General features: G+C 39.8%; 1 protein-coding gene across 3 annotated transcripts in view; it reads right to left on the bottom strand.

The window, feature by feature from the left end:
- The window catches only part of ninl (ninein like), a 64,163-nt gene that overhangs the window by 15,380 nt on the left and 21,825 nt on the right, over nt 1–26,958 (bottom strand). For all 3 annotated transcript variants that reach the window (XM_018094234.2, XM_018094235.2, XM_018094236.2), the window contains exons 3-17: nt 20,985–21,081; nt 20,691–20,869; nt 16,623–16,689; nt 14,172–14,362; nt 13,484–13,630; nt 11,304–11,471; nt 10,700–10,836; nt 10,023–10,163; nt 9,327–9,501; nt 8,359–8,469; nt 7,258–7,344; nt 4,081–4,240; nt 3,929–3,994; nt 3,117–3,235; nt 1,950–2,296 (exon numbers count right to left, since the gene is read on the bottom strand). In XM_018094234.2, the coding sequence (XP_017949723.2) occupies nt 1,950–2,296; nt 3,117–3,235; nt 3,929–3,994; nt 4,081–4,240; nt 7,258–7,344; nt 8,359–8,469; nt 9,327–9,501; nt 10,023–10,163; nt 10,700–10,836; nt 11,304–11,471; nt 13,484–13,630; nt 14,172–14,362; nt 16,623–16,689; nt 20,691–20,869; nt 20,985–21,081 (2,192 nt within the window). The remainder of the gene's footprint in view (nt 1–1,949; nt 2,297–3,116; nt 3,236–3,928; nt 3,995–4,080; nt 4,241–7,257; nt 7,345–8,358; nt 8,470–9,326; nt 9,502–10,022; nt 10,164–10,699; nt 10,837–11,303; nt 11,472–13,483; nt 13,631–14,171; nt 14,363–16,622; nt 16,690–20,690; nt 20,870–20,984; nt 21,082–26,958) is intronic.

Here is a 26,958-nt window from a genome sequence, read left to right as displayed (position 1 = left end):
ATAAGTGCTCCTACTTTTGCATATGGACATTTGTTTAGATTGTAGCATCTGTGCATTTATGTGTGTTAGTATGTACAATATATATTTCCCTTCTTCAGTTATATCTATATAGGCATCACTTCAGGCTTCTGATGAAATGACGTGAAGCCATGAAATGCGTTGAGCATATGGTGTAAATCTCAGTAATGTGGATGTTCTTAATGATAGAAATAAAAGTGAAGTTTTAATATAAGAAGCAGTGCTCCTTGTGCATGTGCTCCACAATATTCTATTGTCAAGCTTAAGCAGTATAAATGCAAGCTCTACAGATGTTCTGGGCACACCATGCTATTGTCTAGCGACAGAATATTTACTTTATATTTTTTCCTTTTATCCTATATCTCTATATCCTTAAGGAAGAATAATTTTGTTTTGGCACAGTTGTCTGTATTAGTCTCAGGGACTGGGACAAAATACTCAGTGTGGGGCCCAATAGTCACAATACAATCTGCAGCTTTCCACCTGACCCCAGGCTCCAGCAATTGAAATACCAAGGGCTGGGGGGGGGGGGGTACAGACTGATGTCCAGTTAAAAGTGACATATGAGATGATCACTTATTTGCAGCTGGGACTATAGCAGTAAGTCCATTGTTTTGTATAAGTGAATCTGTAGGATATATTAGGGGGACCCCAAAAAAAATAGTTGGGCTTACAGCCAAAAAAGTCAGAAAACCAGCAATTAAAGCGAATATAAAACTAGGCAATAATGACACGATACTTTGCACTATCTGCCAATTACAAACCCTTCCCCAAAAAGTAAAAGCTACATATTTTGGGTTTTGCAGATATGTGGGCCCCAGTTGGTCAGCCTAGCGTCAGCCGTACTTATTCAGTCACTCAGATATCTAATTGAAAAGTAAAAGGACAAAGCAGTGGAAGCCAGTATAGATGATCAGCCTTAAAATGCGTTTAATTATAATGAAACCAAATGAAAAAGAAAATCATTAAAGGGGCTAAGTGCAGGAAATCACAGATTTCAAAAGCAGCTCTGTCTTATAACATTCTAAATAAAAGGTTAAAATGCTTAAACAAGCCTATTACCAATGTTATACGTTGTGCTCAAAAATGCAAAAAATATAAAGGCAGAATTCCCAGAGATTACTTCCAAAGGCTCAAACTGAGGCTGTTGGGGTGATGGTGGGATTCTGAGCTTTGTAACGGGTGATATACAATAGGATAAGGGGACACTAGTAAGTCCTTAAGGAAAAAAGTGCAATATAAAAGGCATTTTTAAACCATGTTATAAGTCAGTGCTACGTCTTACAAAGACAACTGTACAATTTTAAGGCAACGCACCAGCAGACAGAGACAATGCCATGCAAGACCATGCCAAGCAGCACATAAAGGCATCATACCCATGCGTGTTTTACCACCATTTAAGGTGAGCTAAATTCATAGATTCAGCAACAGCACCTTGAATATTCTATAGGGTCAGATTACCAGAATGGGCATATATTTTAGCCATATTGTAACCATAGCAATGAATGTTTTTGCATCGAATGCACTCGAGAAGTGCATATAAAACACAGGTATAGTATAAGACTACAATCTGGCTAAAATCCCTTCCAGTTCTCAGAATATGTCCTCCACTTTTCAAGGAGTGACAGGAACGTTTATCACCACACCTTGATCACTGGTAAATGCACCAGTAGGTACATAGCCCAAGAGGAAAAATTAAATCAGCACCCTGCAAATGTTATAGTCTTGCTCTTGAATAAGCATAGAATGCAATTAGATTGGCATTTCAAAACTGTACGCCAATTTAAGCCCCTTTCTTCTAGAAAGTGCAAAAAGCAATGATGAGCAAGGACAAAGGAAAAGGAGGCGGGTAAGCACAGCACTGTAATTAGAATACTGCTACAAACCATACCTACTCTAAAGTACCATAAAGTAAGTATGTGATATCAGACCTCATTGACTGCAATTCATGCTGATGTGTCCTCCTAAGCTCCTCCTCCAGTTGGTCCTTCTCGGCAGTCAGTCGCTGACCAAGTGCTGATAATTCCTTTGCATAATACTGTTCCAGCTCAAGTTTCTCCTCTTTAAACCTCTTTTCCATCTCTTGGCATTGAGCAGATTTTGAGAGCTGTGTTTTTAATCCATCAATGACCTCCTGATATTTCGCATTTAGTTCCTCCAGGTCAGCTCTCTGCTCCTCCAGCTCACTGATCTCTAACTTGAAACTGTGCTCAGTTGCCTTCCTTTCCTTTTCAAAGTTGGATTTCATAAGCTCCACCTCTCGCTCATAATAGTTGACCTTAAAAAACATTGCCATATTTTAGTATGACTGGAATATTACAGTCGTAATACTTACTTTATATAAAAAGCATAACACTATATAAAAAGTTACATTAAGTATACTTAAAAAGGTAGTTTTATTATTTTATAGAATTGTCCAGTTCTTAGCAACATTTCAACTGGTCTTCATGTTTTATAGTTTTATGATTTTGCCTTCCTCTCCCTCTTTCCAATGGGGGTCACTGACCCTGGCAGCAATAAAACCACTGCCATGTGAGACTACAATTTTATAGTTACTTTTTATTACCAATATTTCTATTCAGGCCTCAGGCCCTCTATTCCATTTTATGGTCCTCATTCAAACCACGGCCTGGCTGCTAGTGTAAACTGGACTTGGCAACTAAGCCTATGATAAAAAGTGTTAGACACGAAACATGTCAGGCTTTATAAGAAGAGTGTATAATAGAGATTTTTTCTTTTTAACTTTTCAAACTGCCTGTCTTTTGGATTTCCAGAGTGCCCCCTTTTTTTCTTTTTTGTTTCTGTGCTAACAGCTTGTCTGCTCCCTTGAGACGAGGGTTTGGAGCACCTGGATTATGCTTTTCACTTTGGCGAGTTCTCTACGGCTTATGGATGCTAAACTGCTAGACATAAGTGTGTGTTTCTATGTGCCTAATACTTCACTAGCTGTTTATTATAAATTCATCTGAATTGGTTATATTTTCCCTTTCATTATACTCATGGTATAGGCCAGTGGCCTTTTCATTACAAAGCCACGGCATCCCAACATTATAAATGGACACGATCAGCCTCGGAATTCAGTGTGTTCATCTCCTTACCTTGGTTTCTAACTCTATTTTCAGATCCTGTATTTCCTGTTGCTGTTCCTTTAGCTGTTGTTTTGTGAGCTCTGCTTCTATATTAGATGGAGGCAGTTCTGGTTCCATGGTTACTGGTCCTGCAATGTTATTGCAAAGTTATCCTTAAAATAATGTGATGAGAGGGAAAGGCAGACTCCCTAAAACATACTGTGCAATAATGACTAGACTATTGGCTGTTCAATATAGTTTTTATGTAACAAAAGTATAACCTGCACTGTCTAAATCCCCAAACTGCGATTTAAAGTTCTTTCAGGTTTCCAAGACAATGAGAGCACAGAAGTCAGGAGAATGAAGAAGGGGAATGCAGATGTTTATCTACAGCAGCAACAGTGCCGTTGCAGGTTGCAAAAAAGTTGGGGCTTGTGAATGAGTTGGCAGGTTTGGGTAAATCAGGTGTGGAGTTATTTTTTTTCCCATAATTAGAGGCTGGCCAGGTTGGAGAAGGGGAGTGACCATGAGTGCATTGGAAGCATTTTCCCCCTTTTACTTGTTAGCAGGGGTAACAATTAGGGCCTTCAGGGGGGTTGTCCCTTGCTAACTTAGTAGTACGAGTCCCTGTGCTTACTGATGGTGGCCCTGATCGTGTTATGTTAGTGGTGTGGAGGTCTTTTGCTGGTTTATCAGTACACTGAGGGCACCTTGCTAAGTTTACAGTTTTAGGATCACATACTGAGTGATAAGCTACAGCCCGATGTTGGTGAAAGGGACTTATTCCTAATATACAGCTTAAATCATTTCAGGATCAAAAAATACTGGCATAGTTAACGTACCATTTGCACCTGCAGCCGACACACTTCTCCTCACCTTAGCTGACAACCCCTTCTTTCCATGTGAACCTAAAATTAAAAGTCAGAGTTCCAATTACCCATGATAGAAAGCAACTGTACATGCTTAGGCTTAGCTTCTCGCTAATTTCATTTACCATTGCTGAGGCTGTTGTTGTGAATTTTTTCCTTGGCCTTTAGGTGCAGCAACTTGTTGTCTTTTATCTTGGCCAACAAACGAGAGTATTTGCTTTCGCTGAGCTGGGAGCGCAGAGTTTCCAACTGGATCCGTAGTTCATCATTCTGATCGCGAAGTTCCTGTGAAAAGTATCATTTGTAGTCAATTCTTAATACAGAATGCTGTATCAGTATTATAGATATAGATAAATAGAGAGAATATTCACACACAGCTGCACTCAATTTAAATGCAGATGCGCTCACTGAATGCTTACACGTATACTACAAAACCTACACGTGGGATTAAGCTCCACCCTCCAGGAGGCAGGACACTTGAAAACCAATTAAGGGGTGTGCCATGTCCATCCCAGCTTTACCTCTACACTGCACCAATTCCACTTAAGTTTTCCAAGTGTCCTGCTTCTAGGAGGTTGGATGACCATGTCTCTAGTAAGAGCATGGAGATTTTCTCTTCAGTCCGAAGTTAGTGCTGACACTGGAAGCAGGGCTGCCTGTATCCCTTGTTAGCCTCATACATTGGCCAGCTCCATGGGATCAGACCTATCCCTTTTGGCTAAACAGACCACCCAAACATTCTCTGCATCCCTAAACAGAGGGCAGATTGTCTGGCTGGAGAGACACTGGGGTGAGTGTGTCATACACCCTTCCTCGTCTGCCATTGCCACAGGCTGCTAAGCCCCCTGTGCTCTGATACACAGCAATCAAAGCTGACATCTGCATCTAATTTTGTACCAGTGAATAACTAAAAAGGAAGGAATGAAAAGAATGTCTAAAATTATATGTTACTCAAATGTCTACATATATTATACAAAGAAACAGTATAAAACTATGCCAGGATAGGTATTGTCTTGTAAAATTCAGCATGAACTCTTGGGGTACAGTAGCCCTTTAAAGAACTTACAGCAAAGTTCAAACCTCTGCAAAACAATTTTCATAGTACCAGAAAAAATAGAACAGAGGTTTTGTTGTAACAAATCAAGCATGCTTGGCTGTCATTTAAAACTATTTTCTGTTCCAAGGATAAGAATGGAATAATTATACAGAATTACAATACGTACATGCGGAAAGTACACAAAAGGAAAAACCAAGGCAAAAACCAACGCGCCCCAAGTAATGTTCAGAGCACATAGATAAGCACTCATCATCAGAATGTCAAGGTTAAAAATACACTGCAACACATCCCAATAATCATTATTATTATTATTTGTCTATCTATATTATGCTCTTTGGGGATGATGGCACATTGATTCTTTTCAAATGGTGCCTTTAGCTCTATAGAGTGGTTTAAAATGTAAATGTTCCAGTACTGAACGGTCATGCATTTCCCATTCAACGCAATAGCAGGGGTGAAGAGCACCTCAGTTGTCAACAGCCAATATTGGGAAAAAATGAATTTATTTATTTACACACACAAAAGCACCAAGCCTGGCTAATCGAATTTCACTGACCACCGGCAATGAAACATAGCAAAAAAAAAAAAAAAAAAAAAAAAAAAAAAAAAATTATATTATATATATATATATATATATATATATATATATATATATATATATATATATATATAAACAAGCAGAGTACCGCACACAAAGGAACTTTATGAAAACAAAAAAGGTTTATTGGAAAAATCCGACGTTTCGAGCACCAAACTGTGCTCTTCCTCAGGGACAAACCAGTGGTTTGTCCCTGAGGAAGAGCACAGTTTGGTGCTCGAAACGTCGGATTTTTCCAATAAACCTTTTTTGTTTTCATAAAGTTCCTTTGTGTGCGGTACTCTGCTTGTTTATTGAACTATTTGACCAGCACCGAAGGCAGTTGATTTTTGCTCAGAGGGTGTGCTCCTCTCTGTTCTTGTATATATATATATATATATATATATAGTAGATCAGTGCTGTCCAACTTCTGTGGTACCGAGGGCCGGAATTTTTCCGACCTACGTGGTGGAGGGCCGATAATGGAAGCCAATTTTGACCACTCCCCTTTTTGAAACCACACCCGTGTTATCACATGACCATACCCATATTAATGGTTGTAGTACAGCAAAAACATGCCATACTCTGCCTGCCCTACCCTTGCCTGTGTGTGCCATACTCTGCCTTCCCTACCCTGCCTGCGTGTGCCATACTCTGCCTGCCCTACCCTGCCTGCGTGTGCCATACTTTGACTGTATGTGCCATTCATGGCCTGTGTGTGCAATACTCTGCCTGCCCTATGCTGCCCTTGTGTGCCATACTCTGCCTGCCCTACCCTGCCTGTGTGTGCCATACTCTGCCTGCCCTACCCTGCCTGTGTGTGCCATACTCTGCCTGCCCTACCCTGCCTATGTGTTTGGCACACACAGGCAGCATACAGTGACACAATGCTGGCACTGCTTCTACAGATTAAAAGGTGTGAACAACACAGGGGATTACATATTTAAACACAATACAGCCTAAATCTGAGGTGAGAACCATGCAGGGGGGGGGGCAGTTAATCACAGTACTGATACAATTTAAAGCTTACACAAGAGTAAGCCATCAAAGCAGCCAGACAGGTGGGGGGCCACACAGAGGGGGGTCGCGGGCCGCCAGTTGGACAGCACTGTAGTAGATGGTTGTTTTAAGGTTTTTATCAGCTGCTAAATATATTCATTTATTTTTCCTTTTTCTGAAAAAATAGACAAAAGATATAACTGTATATACTCTAGCCTTCCTCAATGGTAGACTGTTTATATGACTAATTGTATGTTATGCATTCTTCAGCATATGAAACAAAGACTAAAATGGAAAATAAAGAAATACCCACAAGATAATCAATTTAGTGTAATGGGAAGCAACGTGCTTATTATGTGTGGTAAAACAGCTTAGGGTGACCATGTGTATGTGTTAAAAAGACATTATGGACAAACCACATTTCAAACTCCACAATATGAACCAGAAAATGACTGCTCAGGACCAAGCCAATGTCTGGCAGGCAACAATTCAAATGCTGAAAGAGTCATGCATGGAAACACGTGCATATCACTGGCAAAGTGCAAGCTCACCTTTACTCTCTACAGTCCCATATACAAAGAAACAAAAAATACAGAGAGTCAACAAGAAACATATCACAGTGACATTTGTACAATGTCAGCCTGAAGTAGGAAACCACTGTTAACTTACCCTGCATTGGATTTCATATTCCTTGATAATGTCTGCAAACCTTTCCTCCTGACTGCAGAACTCCATGTGTGGATGATCTACTTGTCTCTAACACAGAAAATACAGCCAGAGAAGAAAAACAAATGAATACAGAACACTAAAGCTTGTAATTGTTCCTGATAGCAAATTTCTATACTGAAAGTTATACAAACCCTGTGAGATGGTTTCATATCCAATCCATAGCAATTATCAAATGGGAAATGTTATCTAGCTCACCCTTTGTACAGGAGATTGGTTTTGCATAGTGGATCAGCAGCAGAGTTGGACATCCTATATCCCCACATTTTGAAAAATGGGATCTTTCCACTTCTCCACCACAAGTGGAAGGAAGTAACTCCCTTTTGCCTCTGTATAGTTAGGGAGGATGGTGTAGCTATACAAACACCCCTACAGAATATTACCCACCAGCGTCAGAATTGGATGCCAGGGGCCAAACAGAAAACCATACACCATTCTTCAAACTATTTGTACCCATCTTCTTACTCAGCCTCCTTATTCTCCCAGTCTCTTTTCTTTAGATACTAAAATGCATCATTCAATTTATTTTTGTTTCATACAGAAATTGGGAATCACCATGAAATAGGCCAAATGGTTAGGAGCAGAAGGGCCAATTGACACCTGGGCCTACCGGGGGTTTTACTGGTATTCCATACGGGCAGTCTGACACTGGTACCCACTAGCAATTTGAGGGAATAGGATCAGTAAATGCTTCCCTTTACTGGCTCTAAATAAAAGGGAAGCTACCCAATACATTCAATATAAGCCTCACAGAAATAAACTGCTAAAGCCTGTGTACCTTTTCTAAAACAAGTTACGGAACATTGAATTGATTATTTTGGTAAGTTTCTTATGGAGATTAGTCTAATGTTATTTTTGTTTTCATGATGGGAAACTAAGCAACTGAATAATACGTTTTTGAGCATTTTATACTTCCAAGGATTAATACAGTTTTCCCTTGACATCCAACAGTAAGTTCAGTAGAGGGGGCAGGTAGATGCACACAAGCTACATGCAGTGCACACTACCACCATACAATTGCTATTGACAAACAGCTTCTTTTACCTTTCCTTTCAGCAGATCATCTACATTGGTCTGTAGTTTCAAAACATCATTTTCAGTTTCAGACAGTTTTTCAACAACTTCAACCATTTCCTTTTGTAACCTGGAATTTTCCTAAAAAGATTTTATATATATTAATACAGTGTTTTATTCCAATCTTAATACAAGCAACTTGAATCTGAACTAAAAGGCAAATTCTTATAGCTTTTTATGAAGCAAAAAAAGGCCTCAACAGAAACAAAACAGCTATAATTAGCAGTTACTAATCTGTGTGAGACATAAGGCTATAGCTTCATTTTTTCCTTTTAGTGTTTAGTTCCTTCTCACAATCCTGTTCCCAGTTCATTCATTTATTGTGCTATTAGCTGCCAGAACGGACAATAATGTGTTGGTTTATGGGTTTTTTTTCTTGTATTATTCAAGAGGAGAGCATATAGAAATTAAGGAAGAAAGGCTATAATTTCTGTAAAGAGACCAAAATGACAGTCTCTAGAAAGGCGGTAACCAGTCAAATGCTTAACATTCATGTACTAAGAACAGCATTTGCTCATAAGGCCTTTTAAATTCTGAACTTATGAATACCGAATGCTCTCTTTCTTTTCAGGTGAAGACACATGGAACTACTAGTAGCAGCTACTTGTCATGGCTAAAATAGACAATGCTGGCTTCTTACTATGAGTGTTTTAGCAGAGGCAATTCTCAGTATTGCCTATGGCAGGGTATTTTCTGGTGTTTAGTAGCCATGACAAAGTAGCTGCTACTAAGTAGCTCTGTGTGTCTTTGCCCATTTCAGATCAAGAGGCTTTTTTCTCACAAAGCAACTCCATAGCAGCTCCATAGTAACATTTTTACACCTGTGTCTAACCTCCTTTTGGAGTTGAAGTAAATGTGAACAGTGTGCGGTGTAGTGTGTGTTTGTTTATTATTTATTTATTTTTTTGTTTGATTCAACAACCAAACAAGGACCTTACCTTTACAGATAAATTAAGTCTCTCTCTCAGAGAAGCTTCTTCCATCTTAAGATTTGCTAGGTCTGCCTCTAGCTTGGTTCTGTGTTGGTCTGATTGATGCATAAACTGCTCCTTCTCACCCTCTAGCTGAATCCGCAGTACAGAGAGCCGCTGTCTGTATTCCAGCTCTAAGTCCCTGCAATACAACATACCACTATATGGTGCCATGCAGCTTTTACAGGCCAGTTTGAAGGTACTTTAACTTCCTGTCCCACAGGCTGAATATTTGTATACTATGAATGTATGAAAAACATGATATAGTAATGCATGAATGAATATATGAATGTCACACGTGGCTGGGCAATCTGCACTGACCCAGATACTAAGTTGATTGTCAAATCAATGGAAACAGGGAAGGAAGTTGTGGACAGACTTCAAAGTCTGTCTGCACAGAATGACTACAATCCAACGGGTTCACAGATCTAGATTTACAGACAGGCAGATAAGCTTCCAATCATAGTTGCCAGATATTTTACATCACTGCTTTCCAGCTGAAGGCCCCAAGGCCAAAGGGTTTTGTGAACCTCAGTCGATTCTACTGACTCACAGAACAATTTAAAATAATCCAGCTATTACAGTAAACTACATAATCAGCCCACCACATGGCAAAGCTTAATAGAGTACTGTAAGTAGAATGTCGTTCGCCACTGAGCTTACTTGATTTTGCTTTCATTGAGCTGCTCCATTTCACTGTTGTGATCATCCACCTCACTGGCCAACTGCAGGTTCCTTTTCTCTGCTTTCTCAAAGTCCTGCTTGATTTTGTCCCTCTCCCTGGTGACCTGTTCAACAAGCCCACTGCACACAAACAGAAAAGAACATGTGGATAGTTTAGAGGAGCAAAAATGTAGTTTTGGAGAAATACAGTAATTTCAACTGCATGTTACAATAAATCTGGCTAACTCACAGCCTATAAAATCCAATTAATATAAATCATGCAGTAATATGGGGTTTATAATTAAAAGAATATACATATATCCTCATACAATGTTAAATACTTTTCCAATTCAAAACTGTGGTCTTTATCAGGGGTGAGAAAAAAAATGCACCAGGGGTGCATCTGATCTTGGAAAATCTTCTGCTATTACATGGCTTTGGATTGGTATCGGGCCAAAGGCAGACAGTGCACACAAGGCCAAAAAACAGCATTTAAAACAGAAAACAAAAACAGCGTCTGAAATAATCTCATACTTTAACTTCCATAAAGACGTTTATCCCTCTAAGAACTGATTTAAGATCAGATCCTTAGGGATTTAGAGTGCAAGAACAGGTGCAAAACCCTTGAAGTACTATTCTACACAAGAGCTCTGCACAGGTTAGCAGTGCAAACTTACTGTCTGTGATACAGCTCATTCTTGTAAGAGGCCAGTGCAGCCAGGTGTATTCTGTTCTTTGTAGCAATCAGTTCATTGTCTAAAGCAGATGTGAGATCCAGGAGGTTCACTTGCTCTCCCAGGTTAAAATCAAGGCTCTGCAAAGAGAGAAGGAAAGAAGAACAGTGCAAAGCTGGTGAGAGCTTAACTGACTGGTTTATGTTTGGGTTTTACAAGGAAGGCATCAATAGGAAAAATGTATGTTCCACAAGGATGTCATGCCCAGTCCCACACATCAATAAAAGAGCCAAAGATAATTAGCCCACTAACTAACTAACCAGGGGTCTCTAAATGAAGAGAAACTGTTCTGCCCAATTCTTTGAGACTCCTAAGAGTTGGGCAATGTGTGTTGTGTAATACATCTTGCTTATTGTTTATGGGCTACTGTTTGTATTCTGATTTGACAATAACATCCCTGATGTCTCTACAGTAACAGACTACTGGCATTGCAATATCACTTAATTCTCTTTTCATAACAATTATAGGAGTAAGAGAGCACTGCACATAATTTTATAGCAACAATGCATATTTAGAACAAAATGAAGTGCATAATAAAGCTCCTTACCGTTAAAATTTCTTTGCCATCTTCTATTCCTTCTTCTTCCCAGATAATCATAATCTGCTCAGGACTCCCAAAACCAGTTCCATCATCAATACTGGAGAAAAGGTGTAATCCACCAAAAGCAGACAGCAACGAGGGGGTAGTTGTCATGCGGCTGCTGTCTTCCATGGGCTGTAAGAAATGTTGGCACAAATTTGCTTCCCTGAACAGTTGTTTGCACCCTGTATCTCATTCAATTTATAACATTTATCAGGATTTAGGAACAATTGTGACTTTTTGTACACAAGCTCTGTAGTTTGTGTGGATGTAAAGCTTTAAGAGGGTTGTTAACCCTGTGGGAGAAGGAAAGGCTAAGTCACTTGGGGGTGCCAAAATGTTAGGCACCCCCAAGTGACTAACTGCTTACCTTGTACCCCGGGCTGGTGCCCCTGTTAGGAGAAAACTGCACCAGCCTGGGGTAGCTGCGAGCGTGGTCTCCTCTTCCTTCTTCACAGAAAGAAAGCGCTCACTGAAGCTACCCCGGGCTGGTGCTGTTTTCTCCTAACAGGGGCACCAGCCCGGGGTTAAAGGTAAGCAATTAAAGTCACTTGGCGCTGCCTAACATTTTGGCACCCCCAAGTGACTTAGCCTTTCCTTCTCCTTTAATTAAATTTAAGTATGATTTAGAGACTGTTATTCTGAGACAGTCTGCAATAGTATTTATTATTTTTTAATTATTTAGATTTTTGTTCAGCAGTTCTCCAGTTTGGATTTTAGCAGCTGTCTGGTTGCTAGGGTCCAAATAAATCAAGCAACCAGGCAGTGGTTAAAAAGAGAGAGAAATATAAATTTTTAATAAGATAGATAAGTAACAATAACAAATTTGCAGCCTCACAGAGCAATATTTTTTTAGGCTGCTGGGGTCAGTAACTCCCATTTAAAAGCTGGAAAGAGTCAGAAGGAAGGCAAATAATTTATAAACTAAAAGAAAATAAAAATCAGTTAAAAGTTGCTAAGATTCTATAAAATACTAAAAGTTAACCTGAAGGCAAACAATCCCTTTAAAGAGGTCCTTTACACAAAAACTGCCATTGAATAAATCTTGCCATAGCCACACCAGAAGTACTGTGTGACTATTTGAAGACACATATTTATTGTTTCTACCTACAGTTGGAAGCCACGGAGAGAGCCAGGGAGATATTCAAATAAAATGAAATGTATTTTAAAAGGAATGACCAGGCAATTGTTTTATATCAAAAGTCAATTCCACCCTCTAGGTGTTTTATAGATAAATAGGTAATTACCACATGGGGATGTCCCAAATTGCTCCAAACTATAAATCTTAAATAAACAAGGGACTTAATGACCCCAGAGGTAATAGACACATTAAAAGGTCACACATAATAAGATAGTACATAGTTATAGTTACATAGGGTTGAAAAAAGACCAGTGTCCATCAAGTTCAACCCATCCAAGTAAACCCAGCACACCTAACCCACACCTACCAATCTATACACTCACATACATAAACTATAAATACAACCACTAGTACTAACTGTAGATATTAGTATCACAATAGCCTTGGATATTCTGATTGATCAAGAACTCATCCAGGCCCCTCTTAAAGGCATTAACAGAATCTGCCATTACCACATCACTAGGAAGGGCATTCCACAACCTCACTGCCCTCACCGTGAAAAACCACCTACGCTGCTTCAAATGGAAGCTCCTTTCCTCTAATCTAAAGGGGTGACCTCTGGAGCGTTGATTGTTTTTATGGGAAAAAAGAACATCCCCCAACTGCCTATAATCCCCTCTAATGTACTTGTACAGAGTAATCATGTCCCCTCTCAAGCGCCTCTTTTCCAGAGAAAACAACCCCAGCCTCGACAGTCTCACCTCATAGTTTAAATCTTCCATCCCCTTTACCAGTTTAGTTACACGTCTCTGCACTTTCTCCAGCTCATTAATATCCTTCTTAAGGACTGGAGCCCAAAACTGCACTGCATACTCAAGGTGAGGCCTTACCAGGGACCTATAAAGGGGCAAAATTATGTTCTCATCCCTTGAGTCAATGCCCTTTTTTATACAAGACAGCACTTTATTTGCTTTAGTAGCCACAGAATGACACTGCCTGGAATTAGATAATACAGCCATAAAACAAACAACAGACGCCACTCATGGAGTGGCTAGGCAATACCTACCTGAAAACATGCCCATGGTCTTCTATGCTTGAGAGGTGTAGAAGAGATGGGCACAGGGGCATGGCTAAATAGCCCCTCCTGGAATTCCTGAAAGCTCACCCTGCCATCTCCATCCCTATCGAGCTTGTTAAACAGGTCCTCAAGCTCCTACATAAAAAAAATAAATGAATATGTCCTTCAGATATGGGCCACGCACTGCAAGTGTAAATCAACTCCTACTTTGATTAAAGCTCACAATGCAATATATATATATCTATATATCTATATATCTATTTATTTTTTTTTTTGTTTTTTTTTTTAAATGTTTTTTAGTAGGCTTAAGGTATAGGGATCCAAATTAATTAAAGACCCCTTATCTGCAAAATCCCAGGTCACAAGCATTCTGTATAACAGGTCCTATACTTGTATATACAAAGTCAATATAATGGCAAGTATAAGTCAAAGCTTATATCCCCACACACATCATTATAACCCATTATATACTGTGATGAGACTTATAGAACATTATTTAGGAGGTAACCAGTAACAGCAAAAAAAAAAAAAAAAAACAGCATTACATGGGTTTAAATATAGTATATAAACCTATATAAGCATTGAAGACAGAATCAAACTTCCAGCACTACAAGGCAGTGAACCACTCTTGTTTTTCCTGAAAACCTTGCAGAGAGAAGTGGTGCATTCTCCATACCTCCTTACTAAGGTCTTTCAGTCCGATGTTTTTACACACGGTGGCAAGCTCTTGCTGGTTGAGGTAGCCATTATGGCCTACACCAAGTTCCTCCCAGATGTCCCGCACCTGGTGTTCTGTCATATCCGAGCATGGGCTTGAATTTCTTCTTTTCCCATCAAAGATCTCTGGATTCCATGACCTTAGCTGGCCTATGGCAAGCAAAAAGACGGTGGATAACCAGAAACTATCCCATAAATCACCCTTAGTCTGCATCTTAGTTTTTATTTTACAGATTTAAATTTTTATTGCTGCCTTCCACGTAACAGCTTGCCAAGGTTTCTGGGAGTTGTAGTTCACATCACTGGAAATGCCAATTTGATGGCTTTTTAAAGCACATATTACCGGTAAATATGCAAAACAAAGGGTTTATACACCCCTATATTTAACACCAGCAAAAAATAATATATCCAATGGTAATATATCCAATGCTGAAATTAGACTTTCAGGATCTGTACCCTGTGGCTCTAAAAATACAACTATACAAAAATTCCTATGTTGAACACCTTTTACACACACAGTATCTAGTGAATCCACCTGAAATATGGGAGACTGCAGTGATCTAGATATATTCGAAATTGTAGCAATTTATTTTTCATTCAAACCTTCTCATATTTATCCTTTTCTATTTCACCGGTCACTCAAGTAAGTGGGACCCAAGCAAACAGAAACAAAACATAGATTCAAATATAACTTGCAAATTATTTTAGAATGCCATTAAAGGACAAGTTACTTGTCAGAGGGAAAATGATTTACAATTGCAGCCCATGTGGCCAATATTTTAAGTCAGAATGTGAAATTTCCATTAAGATACCAATAATACTTTGCTAAAGGCAAAGTTATTGCTTAATTTTTCAGCAATAAATTTGCCAATTGCAGTCTGACTTCTTTGTGCAAATGGGTCCCCCACAGATCCCTGGCCACAGAGCTGGAAGAAAATTGAAAGAAAAAAAAAAAATCTAGGCAACTAATTCACCATTTACCCTTAAGCAATCATGAAACAGATATTCCTTTAACATAAAAGGTTTTAGTCCTTTATTTCCGGTATACTCCCACAGCAGTATTATAACCAGTTTCCTACAGTATGACAATGATTATCGAGTTATAAAGTACAGAAATACTGGCAGAGAAATTAAATCTTGTGAACTAAATTTTCCTGTTTTTATGCTACAGTAATGCTGATCCTTTTGTACAGCGGCCACTAACCCGACTTCTCTTTGTATTCAAGCCATTAATAATATTTACTGGGCTAAACTGGATCCCGTGTCATAAGCAGCTCTGCGTGAGTAGCCTAACTGTGGGGCTGTGACGAGGAGTATCTAAACTGAGTTACACTACTCCCCTGATGTTAATCTGTGCATTACCACCAGGACGCATTACTTCTAGCAGCTTTAGTGCATTTCAGCCTATCCCAGGACTATCACTTCATCCCTTTAATCACATACGCACATCAATAACATTCACATCCTGCCAAAATAGCAAGAGGCATAAAAACAGTTAGCAGCTATAGATATTATTGCAGCCCTGTCTGTAGGGTTAGTTATTATTAAATACTCATTATTTAAAGGTGAGGGGCAAGGTTTAACTTGAAACGAACAAAAAATGCCAAGAATGTTTTGAATTGCTTTTCTATTTTTTGTTATTTGGTCAGTTTGGGGGGTTATTTGGTTGCTAGGGTCCCACCTAACCTAGCAACCAGAAGCAGATTTAATGACAAGAGAGGGAAAGGATGAAGAGATTATGTAAAAAACTACTCATAGAATTCATTTGCTTTGGGACTGCTGGGTGTCACATGCATTAGCGAATTTAAGGTTACAAAGAGGCAAATAATTCAAAAACAAAGAAAAATACAAAGAGGACCAATTGCAATGGGTCAAATTCACTAAAGCATCCCTCCAGTTACATTAATAAGGCTTTTTTTGGCGATAAGTTTACCCTCCAAGTACAACATTTATGAATCTGGAGTACCAATTAAGAATCACATAAATTAATGACAAAACTTGATTAACACAAGCAAAATGGAGTTTATAGCATCAAGTTCAGAAAAATTGTGTTAAATTGGCAGAAAACAATGTTATTTCAACTTTCTGAGGTTAAAAAAAAAACTGGCAATTTGGTATTAAGATTTTCAGGTTTAAACTTACACCTTATTCTACTTAAATTACAATCTCAGGTAAACTTCCCCTTTACACCAAAAGCAGTTTGGCAGGTGCAGGGGATATGGTGCCCCTCATGGTAACTGATAGTATGGTAAAAAAAGAACAATTGCCCCAGAGAAATTGCTCCCTCTAATTTACCCTGAAGCACAGCAACATTTTTCCTAAGAGGCAGCAGTATCCCTTTAATAAGTGTCTAGTTTTAAAGCGACAAAGCAGTACCACCAGAGTTCTCCAAGCTTTCTTCAAACCTTACCTTGTGCCTCAAAGTTCTCGTTCAGAGGTTCCTTGCCATTCTCTGCTTCTTCATCTGACTTTAAGCTCTGCAGAAAGAGAGCACATGTGAAACAGATTTATATATAAATGATCCAAGATGGAAATCCGTTGGAGAATGAGCATGAACGTGCCAGGCAGGGTGGTGGGGGGGGGGAGACAGAGGGTGGGAACACTTCTCTCGGTTTATGAATGTGACTTGGCTTCCCAGACAAGCCTAGAGCCAATGTAAACAGGCAAAACCTCATGGCTCATTCACTCTGCATCTCTTCATCTCAGCTGAATCCTAGCCGGCCCCAACTCATTAAAGGCTTTAAGGCTCCGCCTGCATTCAGCTGCAGTGAAACATTAAACGGGACTATTCAGGTTGCAGGTTTATTTAGCTTTCATTTTTAACCCATCCAGCAACATATTTCAGAGAGACAGTCCTGCAGTGGTGCTAAATGTAAAACAAAGAATGGCTGGGAGCTTTGGTTTTTGTTCAGCTCTAGGCACTAAAGACTGTATCTTCTGACATAAGCAAAGCAGGTACATTTATAACAAGAAGTTATTTCAGGAGGAGTAGAAGTTCCAAATTGTCTTAACTTTGGTGTATTTCAGAAGTTTTGCTTTACAAACCATAATGTGGGAAGAGTACAGATAACTTGGGTCCACAGAGACGGCATTTTTTTTTTTAACAATTCTCAGACGGCATTTTTAATGGTGTTCCCATGCATTGATGTTTTAGTATGTTTTACCACACAGGACCTCACCATCCCCAGTGCTCTCCTCCAAAAGGACTGTACTCACAGGAGTGCAATAAAAGGCACAACTTAACAGAGTGTGGTTTCTGCATACGTCATTTCTGAGCTCCTGGGGGTACAGTCCCCATTGAGAAGAATGAGGTCATAAATGGGCATATTTCAGCTGCTGATTCGGGTCCTTAAGACTCGGCAGCTTATTTGCCCGTGTATGGGGCCCTCCAACAGGTCTCCCTGACCGATATCTGCACAAAAAAGGCTTGATTTTTTTTGTCAGATCAGGGACCGCTTTGCTCACCGATGTGGTCCTTGATCTGACTTTTCCTATCCCTAGGGCCAATCTCGCCCATCCAAGGTAGGCATATGAGGGGGAAGATTTGGCGATCTCGCCAAAGGAGCAAATCTAACTATGTATTGCCACCTTAAAGGAGAAGGAAAGGCAAAGTCACTTGGGGGTGCCAAAATGTTAGGCACCCCCAAGTGACTTAAATTGCTTACCTTGTACCCCAGGCTGGTGCCCCTGTTAGGAGAAAACAGCACCAGCCCGGGGTAGCTGCGCATGCGAGCACGACGGAAGGAGGAAGCGCTGCAGCTACCCCGGGCTGGTGCTGTTTTCTCCTAACAGGGGCACCAGCCCGGGGTACAAGGTAAGCGATTTAAGTCACTTGGGGGTGCCTAACATTTTGGCACCCCCAAGTGACTAAGCCTTTCCTTGTCCTTTAACAGTTCTGTGTGTGTATGTACAAGCAGTTTTTTGTGGCTTTTCTATCTTTTCCACTGCACAACTTAACAGATTTGGAAACAGAGACTGAAAGTTGCACTTAAGGGAATTGCATGTAAAAATGTCCATGTCCACTCCTACACTCCAGTGCTTCGCTCTGTGTTCACCTGTGGTGGATCTTTTCTGCAATCTACCACAGGACGAAATGCAGCCTATTCTTCCTGACTGGGATGTAATCATTCAGACACATGCAAGCATTAAACGCAAGTGAAACACAAATTGATGCGTTCCACTCACATTCGGCACTTGCACGCAGGTGGATAAGTACAACCTGACTGAGAAGAATTTGGTGGAACACAGGAGAGAGCCACTACAGGAGAATGCAGGGTGAAACACCCTTGTGTAAGAGCCCTAAGATGTCTCTAGTTACTGCTTAAATGAGAAGCAGTTCTTCGTAGACCTCAGAGAAATAAATTGCACACAAACCTGGACAAAAATGTGACAGGCAGTTGGAGCGGATATCGTAATGAAAATTAATAGTTAAGCAACAATACCCAATCCATATGTCTGAACACAAACCAACGCTGTGCCCCCAGTTTGCTATTACCCTAAAATTCCTGCCCATTAACAAACAGCCCATCGGATCTCTGAAAGGATTATGCATACATGGAATTCCCTTTCAGCTGAATGAACATGGGACATAGCCTTAGGGAAATAGTGACCTTACCTCACTTGCACACTACACTGCACAGTTTATTAAAAATAAGCTTTAGTTTTTGCACATTGGTAAATATTTTGTAGAAAACCCCCAAGGCAAATAACTAGATGTGGACCTGTCCAGTGCCAAAATTGAACCATAAAGCCAAATTCCACAGAAAATATTAAATTAGACGCCCGTTTTGACGGATACACTAGACAGACACACTAAACCCTCATTTATTTACATAGGTGTAATCAATAGGTTATCAATACCAAGCAATCAGACCTTTACTTTCAAAGTTACCTGATCGAATTTGTTGAATGGATGCCATTGCCTAGTGCTACCTACAGTAGGGTTGCCAACTTTTAATTGTCCTCTTTTATGGGGCAGGCCTGATAACATTGAGGAGCAGGGCTATGACGTTTATAACACAAGGCGGTGGGAAAATGACGCAACGGGCATATCATTATTGCATTCCAGGGCTCTTATCAGCAATTTTGTCGAGACTCAAAATAAGACAGATGGCCATCCTTTAGTAATGATTGCGCTGACCTGAAACCCACATGTTGGGTACATGCAGGCCACAAAGGTGAGACCCAGGTGCAGGTTTGGGTGAATGGTGGGTTCATGCCGATTTCCTCCCTTTTGGTGATGTAATAGTGCTGACCCCACCCAAATAGTCATCAAAAGGTAGCTAGATTGGGTGCAGGTCATAAAGAAGAAAAGGACTTCGGGCTGGAACGACAGTCTGCCTAAGAATCGCAGGACCATTTCCCAACCCCACCTTAGGCTCACATGTAAAGCATCCCCCTCCTCGTTGTCCCATTATGAATTAATGGATTCTGGGACATGAAGTCCCTCTGCATTACATACAAACTGTGCACCACTATGAAAAGCAAAGGAACTTCAAGTTCCTGTGTACAATTCTTTGCACACACAAACCAGGGAAGGAGCAAATGTAGACAAGGTTGCAGACACCAGGGAGCAGCAGACTCTAAGCTAACTATTATGGTAAACTCTTATGACCCTGGCCCATTTTTTTTTTTAAGGACACAATGCTGTCTATACTGCTCTAAATTTATAGCTATTAAGACAAAGATGCTTTTAATGTTATTTTATTTAACACTGTATTGCTATAAGTAAATACTGCAATATTCTGGATGGTTTATGTTAAGAGACTTTCACACATCCATCACGCCTCAGAGTCCTGTTTAAAAGTGGCAAGACTTGGGTTTACTAACTTGCCTTTACTGTAAAATGCTTAAGATGTTAAGATGACCCTAGATGCAAGTACTTCACGGGTAATAACGCACCCCTTAATGCTCATTTAAACAGCACTTACATCCAGGGCCTCTGGCTCCTTTCTGGAGTACCAGAACCAGTGACTACAGGCGCTGATGTCGGGGCATTGTGCAAGTGAGGAAAAACTATGATGACTTGCGCCTGGTTTTTTTTTGCATTTTGCATCATGTTTCATCATCAGTAAAGACCATTAATTCTTCAAAGTTTCATTGTACCAAACTGAGCTGTCCAGCTGACCCATACCATAGGTTTCTTTTTATGGCCTTCTGGTTTGTCAAAGGCCCCACAGACTACTTTTCATAACATCAGCATTTTAAAATGAATCAGCCTGCAGCATGGTGGATTATACAAGCAGGCTGCTACACAGAAACATTTGAAATGCACTGCTTTAAGCTAAGGAATGGATAATTGCTGACCACAAAAATTTCCAGTTAAACATTAATTTAATCCCAAACACTGAGCGAAGGGCTGCAGGAGAGGAGGAATACTAGTCACATGCAATATAAATGTGTGGCCTCGTGGCGGCATGCAAGGGTTCTGATGCAAGCAGTGAGAGTTTAGAATACTTGGCTGATGAATCATTTCTACCTCCACACTCTCCAGGGATGAAGACCTTTTCAGCTGACTTTTCCTCTGGCCTTTGCCTTGGTGCTGCTCTTGGAGAAACTTGTTGGCTTCATTTTCTGCAGCTTCATGTTCAGGCTGCGTTCGCCGCCCATATCTCTTGGTGCCTTTCACATACTTTGGTTTCACTTCATCAGGGATTACTAAAGGCATAAGGAAAGTTATTTAGTAGTTTAACTCCATATACAGGTGAACAATAGTTCAAACAACCTCCCCGCTGTTATCCAGAATAGAGCGAGAGAGATTTTGGGATCTTACCTGGTTCTAAATAACTGCTTTCATCTTCAGAGATGCTAATGTCAATAGTAGAGGACAACACAGCAACAAAGCCCTCTTTAAACTCCTCAAAATTCACCTGTAATACATAAACATAATTTATGGACAGGGTGCCATCACTACAGATCATCCTGCAACTGTGTAGAGCTCAGGTGATCTGACATAATTCAGTCTACCCAAGTTCCTCCTAACTTCCTGCAGTTTCAATTATTTGGGCTATTATCTATGGCTATTAGTACAAGTATGTATTCTTTCAGCTTGCGAGTCAACTGCCTGATACCACAGAAGATAACCAGTATATGGCGACATGAAGGTTTTCAGTGTCTCTACAGACAAGTGAGGGTTTTCAGGTTGAAAATGCAAAACTGGAACTTACAAGTGTTTCCCATTGAAAGTAATGAATACCAGAGAAAGCAATTTTGTGTACTTTCCAACAAAACGTGTCATGTGTGCTTTAAGGAGGGTCTAAAGGCCCCCCTCTGCTGAAAAGGTAATGCAGTGTAAAGTGCATGGAGTACTTTTGTGGTTTAAATACATTATTTTATTCTGGTTCATGTTTCCCACAGCAGCTTTGCATTGCTGTGCTATCCAGCTAGCAGTCAGAGGGTTAAATGATGCAGGTAGCACCTACACTGGTCCAATTTAACATCTATATTAGTAAATAAACTACACCTCAAACTACTTTTGTTTATCAGTAAATGAATCCTGCTTGAAGATTAGGCTAATTTCCCACTAAGGGGCACATTTACTAACCCACGAACGGGCCGAATGCGTCCGATTGCGTTTTTTTCGTAATGATCGGTAATTTTGCGATTTTTTCGGCGTCTTTACGATTTTTGCGTAAAAACGCGAGTTTTCCGGCGTCTTTACGATTTTGCGTAAAAACGCGAGTTTTTCAGCGTCATTACGAAAGTTGCACAAAGTCGCGATTTTTTCGTAGCGTTAAAACTTGCGCGAAACGTCGCGCCTTTTAAGTTTTAACGCTACGAAAAAGGCGCGACTTTGCGCGCAAGTGTTAACGCTACGAAAAAATCGCGACTTTGCGCAACTTTCGTAAAGACGCCGAAAAACTCGCGTTTTTACGCAAAAATCGTTAAGATGCCGGAAAACTCGCGTTTTTACGCAAAAATCGCAAAGACGCCGAAAAAATCGCAAAAAATACGAAAAAGTCGCAAAATGTTTGTTTCCAATCGGAATTTTTCCAATTCAGATTCGAAATCGTGTCTTAGTAAATCAGCGCCATAGAGTATGGAGTATATTTTGCAGAGAATACGCACCATACGCTCCTACCTGTGCCTGCACCCAAATGAATGGAATACGCTCGGGTGCAGGCACATGTAACTGAAATCCGCATTAAAACGCGACACTTTGCATTCTCTCACGTTTTTATGTTGATATCGGCTACATGTGCCCGCACCCAAGCATATGGTGCAGGCGCAGGTAGGAGCGTATGAAGCGAAAATATATGCCATAAGCATTGTGTTGCATGAGTCTTAGATATTTTAATGCACACACAAAGCTTTAAGGACCAGTAACACTATAAAGTAAAAAGGTATAATTTACTGAAAGTTAAATTATACCTGAAAGGTTGCACCCATGGCTTTATAGCAGCTTATTTATATAAACTGTAGAACCACTAAAGCCAACATTAAGTGCAGGTTACGTTATACATACAAAACCTATAAGTGTTACATAAAGGATAATAAATCATCTTTTTAATAAGCCCAAATAGTAACTCCAGAACGCTTCATTGCACCTATCTGAATCCAAGTAAATTGGGTAAATCCTCTACATAAGCAAGTTAATATTAATGGGGTAATAAAAGGTGCAAATTTACAAGTTGTCTGGTCACCTATAGCAGCCTATCAGCAGGGAGTATTTACTGGTTTGCTAAACATTTTATTGGTTGCTATGAGTTTATGCACCTGGGAAACCTGGTGCCTTTTATTACATATGAGAGTACGTGCCTGAGCATATATTGGATGACTAGAAATCTGGTAGAGCCAATACCACAGTATGCTCAGGTAGGTTTAAGAGCATTTCGAGCACTCCACAAAGAAAACCTGTGCACATGCTGCTCCTTGACTACACTTGATAGGGGGTGCATAGCACTGGCAGTTATCTTAGCAAGAAGATGGGATGGAGCAAATTTCTACTTAGCACAGTGATAGGTGAGAGTATTTGTCAGTATGACACCATTTACAAACGCTGATGCACCCATTCAGCCTGCTCAATTTTTCACAAGTAATAAGGACAGAGCCATAATGGCAAAAGTAACACTGGGTCCTACCTGGAGTTGCTACTCAAGGGCCCACTACCCTTGTTGTGAAACCTTTTCCCCACCCACCGAAGTAACTACACAAAAGGTACAATTCTCAAAACATTCCTCCTTTGAGAAGGGAGTGGAGATCGGACACTAGCCCTAGAAAGGCTGAAGCACAGTGGATATATAGATATATATATATAGATAGAGTAGCTGTAGAGAGAGTCCGCACTCACAGGTCTTACAGAAAATGTAGAGGTGTTTATTCAAATCAACATCTAACATTTCGGCTGCATCCACAGCCTTTCTCAAAGAAAGGAGAAAGGCTGTGGATGCAGCCGAAACGTTAGATGTTGATTTGAATAAACACCTCTACATTTTCTGTAAGACCTGTGAGTGCGGACTCTCTCTACAGCTACTCCATCTATTATTTTGGGACTGCACCCAGGCTCCCTTGGACCTACTAATACGTGAGTGCCTGTCTTCTTGCGATATATATAGATAGATAGATAGATAGATAGATAGATAGATAGAGATATATATATATATATATATATATATATATATCTCTATCTATCTATCTATCTATCTATCTATATATATCGCAAGAAGACAGGCACTCACGTATTAGTAGGTCCAAGGGAGCCTGGGTGCAGTCCCAAAATAATAGATGGAGTAGCTGTAGAGAGAGTCCGCACTCACAGGTCTTACAGAAAATGTAGAGGTGTTTATTCAAATCAACATCTAACATTTCGGCTGCATCCACAGCCTTTCTCAAAGAAAGGAGAAAGGCTGTGGATGCAGCCGAAACGTTAGATGTTGATTTGAATAAACACCTCTACATTTTCTGTAAGACCTGTGAGTGCGGACTCTCTCTACAGCTACTCCATCTATTATTTTGGGACTGCACCCAGGCTCCCTTGGACCTACTAATACGTGAGTGCCTGTCTTCTTGCGATATATATAGATAGATAGATAGATAGATAGATAGATAGATAGAGATATATATATATATATATATATATATATATATCTCTATCTATCTATCTATCTATCTATCTATATATATCGCAAGAAGACAGGCACTCACGTATTAGTAGGTCCAAGGGAGCCTGGGTGCAGTCCCAAAATAATAGATGGAGTAGCTGTAGAGAGAGTCCGCACTCACAGGTCTTACAGAAAATGTAGAGGTGTTTATTCAAATCAACATCTAACATTTCGGCTGCATCCACAGCCTTTCTCAAAGAAAGGAGAAAGGCTGTGGATGCAGCCGAAACGTTAGATGTTGATTTGAATAAACACCTCTACATTTTCTGTAAGACCTGTGAGTGCGGACTCTCTCTACAGCTACTCCATCTATTATTTTGGGACTGCACCCAGGCTCCCTTGGACCTACTAATACGTGAGTGCCTGTCTTCTTGCGATATATATAGATAGATAGATAGATAGATAGATAGAGATATATATATATATATATATATATATATATATATATATATATATATATATATATATATATATATATATATATAGGTGCTTGAGAGAGGGTCAGCACTCACAGGACTTTTAGCAACAAATTATTTTTATTAAAGAGGAGATTAACGTTTTGGCTAGCACTCTAGCCTCTAGCACTCTTGATAAAGGCTAGAGTTGTAGCCGAAACGTCTCCTCTTTATTAAAAATAATTTGTTTATATAAGTCCTGTGAGTGCTGACCCTCTCTCAAGCACCTTCAACATTATTTGGACCTGCACCCAGGCAACAGCAACTTATCTATACGTGAGTGCCGGCATATACTTGGAAGTTGAGATATATATATTTCGATTAAACTCACTAAGCCCATAGGGACTGAGTAAAGATTTTGACTTACATCTGTACCTTTAAGGGACATTAAATGCTAAACATAAAACGTAAAAGGTAAACGTAAAAAATCCTCACCCATCTGTAACATTTAAAATGCAACAATAGCTTTATGTAATTATTTATATAAACCAGTGAGTATGACTATTTAGACAGTGTGCATTAATCTTGTTTATATGTACTATAAGATGGGTTGCCATGGCATCCTTAGATGCAGGGAAGTTGTGGGTGTCCTCGCTTCTGTAGTGATGTGACTCTTTCCTGCATTGTGCTCTATGGTATCATTTGACATCAGTTTTGAGAGCTAATAATATTAACAAATTTAATGTCACATATAAGAAGTATCATTTGGTCACTGATACAGAGACAAGCTTGAAAAAGGGGATGGATAGCCCCTGAAATGCTGGGTAACTCTGTTCAGATAAGTACATAAGTGAATAATGAATGTGCTATGATTGGCTTGGAACTTATATATGTTTTAGAATTGCTGATGTGCGTCTCAGTTGGAGTTGCTGTATGGATTAGTAGAGTGACCACTCTGGAGAATTTGTTGGACTAATATATATGTCACATTTAGCCAGCACTCACTCACGTTAAGGTCCATTAATGTGGCCTGAGTACAGTCCAAAAGCCAGAATATCCAGTACATAGTGAGGGTCCACTTAACTCAGGGCTTAAGGCAACAAAAATATATGTATATACACATATATATGTCTACATAGATAGATGGATTACATGCAAAAAGATTTATTAGAGAAATTAACTATAATAAATCAATAAATCTTTTTGCATGTAATCCTGATGAGTGTGGTACTCTGTCCTGCTATCACAAACTTTTTACCAGGGGCTCCTCCTTTGTTTTTTATAAAAATATATATATAACTATTACTCCTCCGAGGCATAGAGCACTAAACCTACTTTATTACTTCATGCTGTGGGCACACCAGAAGCCTCAGTAGAGATGATCTGGGTATCCTGACATGATCTTAGGGCTCTGGCACACGGGGAGATTAGTCGCCCACAACAAATCTCCCTGTTCGCGGGCGACTAATCTCCCCGAATTGCATACGCAGCGACGCGATTTGTCCAGAGCTGTTTGTTGCTACGTCGAAAGGGACAAAATGCTAGAAATCAACCTCCATTGTGGATCACTGGTACACAGCATAGCAGAGGGACACAGAATGTGGAGGTTTTATCTAGCTTTTGTCCCCCTACCAATACACTAACACTTGCCATTAGACTAATATCGCTTTAAAGTTCATGCATGTTTATAATTATTTATGGCATTATAAATGGCAAAAACCTATTGTGAGTAGAATAGTCTTTTAAGGATGGCTATGGGATATAAAATGCTTGTATGGAGATATTACTTGTTGGTAAATTTACATATTATATTATTATATAGTGTTGTCTTTCTTTAGTATGACATTTGAATCACTGTACAATTTTATTGTGGTAATTGCAACATTTGCCAACTTATTGAAAAAAATGATTTTGGGACAGGACAGACAAGAGCCTTTTTAAATTACAGGACTATGTGAATTGTAAGTCCAGGATTTCCCTTTGCCCTTGCTTGTAAAGAGTAGGACTTGGGATCTGGGGTGGTGATACAATGAAAGCAGTGCTCTGCAAAGAGCAGTGGATCTAACAACTACAAGCCTTGGTCTGCATAAGGATCTGGGATTTTCAGCATCTATGTATTAAGGGGAAAATACAGTGTTTTGTGATTGGCTGGGTCCTCAATAAAGAGCCCATTAAGGTATGGGTACATTATTAGACAGTACAGTTTGTAATTCTAACATACTTGTTTTTATATCATTTAGAAGGGATTGCT

The sequence above is a fragment of the Xenopus tropicalis genome, chromosome 5, assembly GCF_000004195.4.
Source record: "Xenopus tropicalis strain Nigerian chromosome 5, UCB_Xtro_10.0, whole genome shotgun sequence".
In the NCBI taxonomy this organism is placed as follows: Eukaryota; Metazoa; Chordata; class Amphibia; order Anura; family Pipidae; genus Xenopus; species Xenopus tropicalis.
This window is presented reverse-complemented; position numbering and strand designations above follow the sequence as displayed.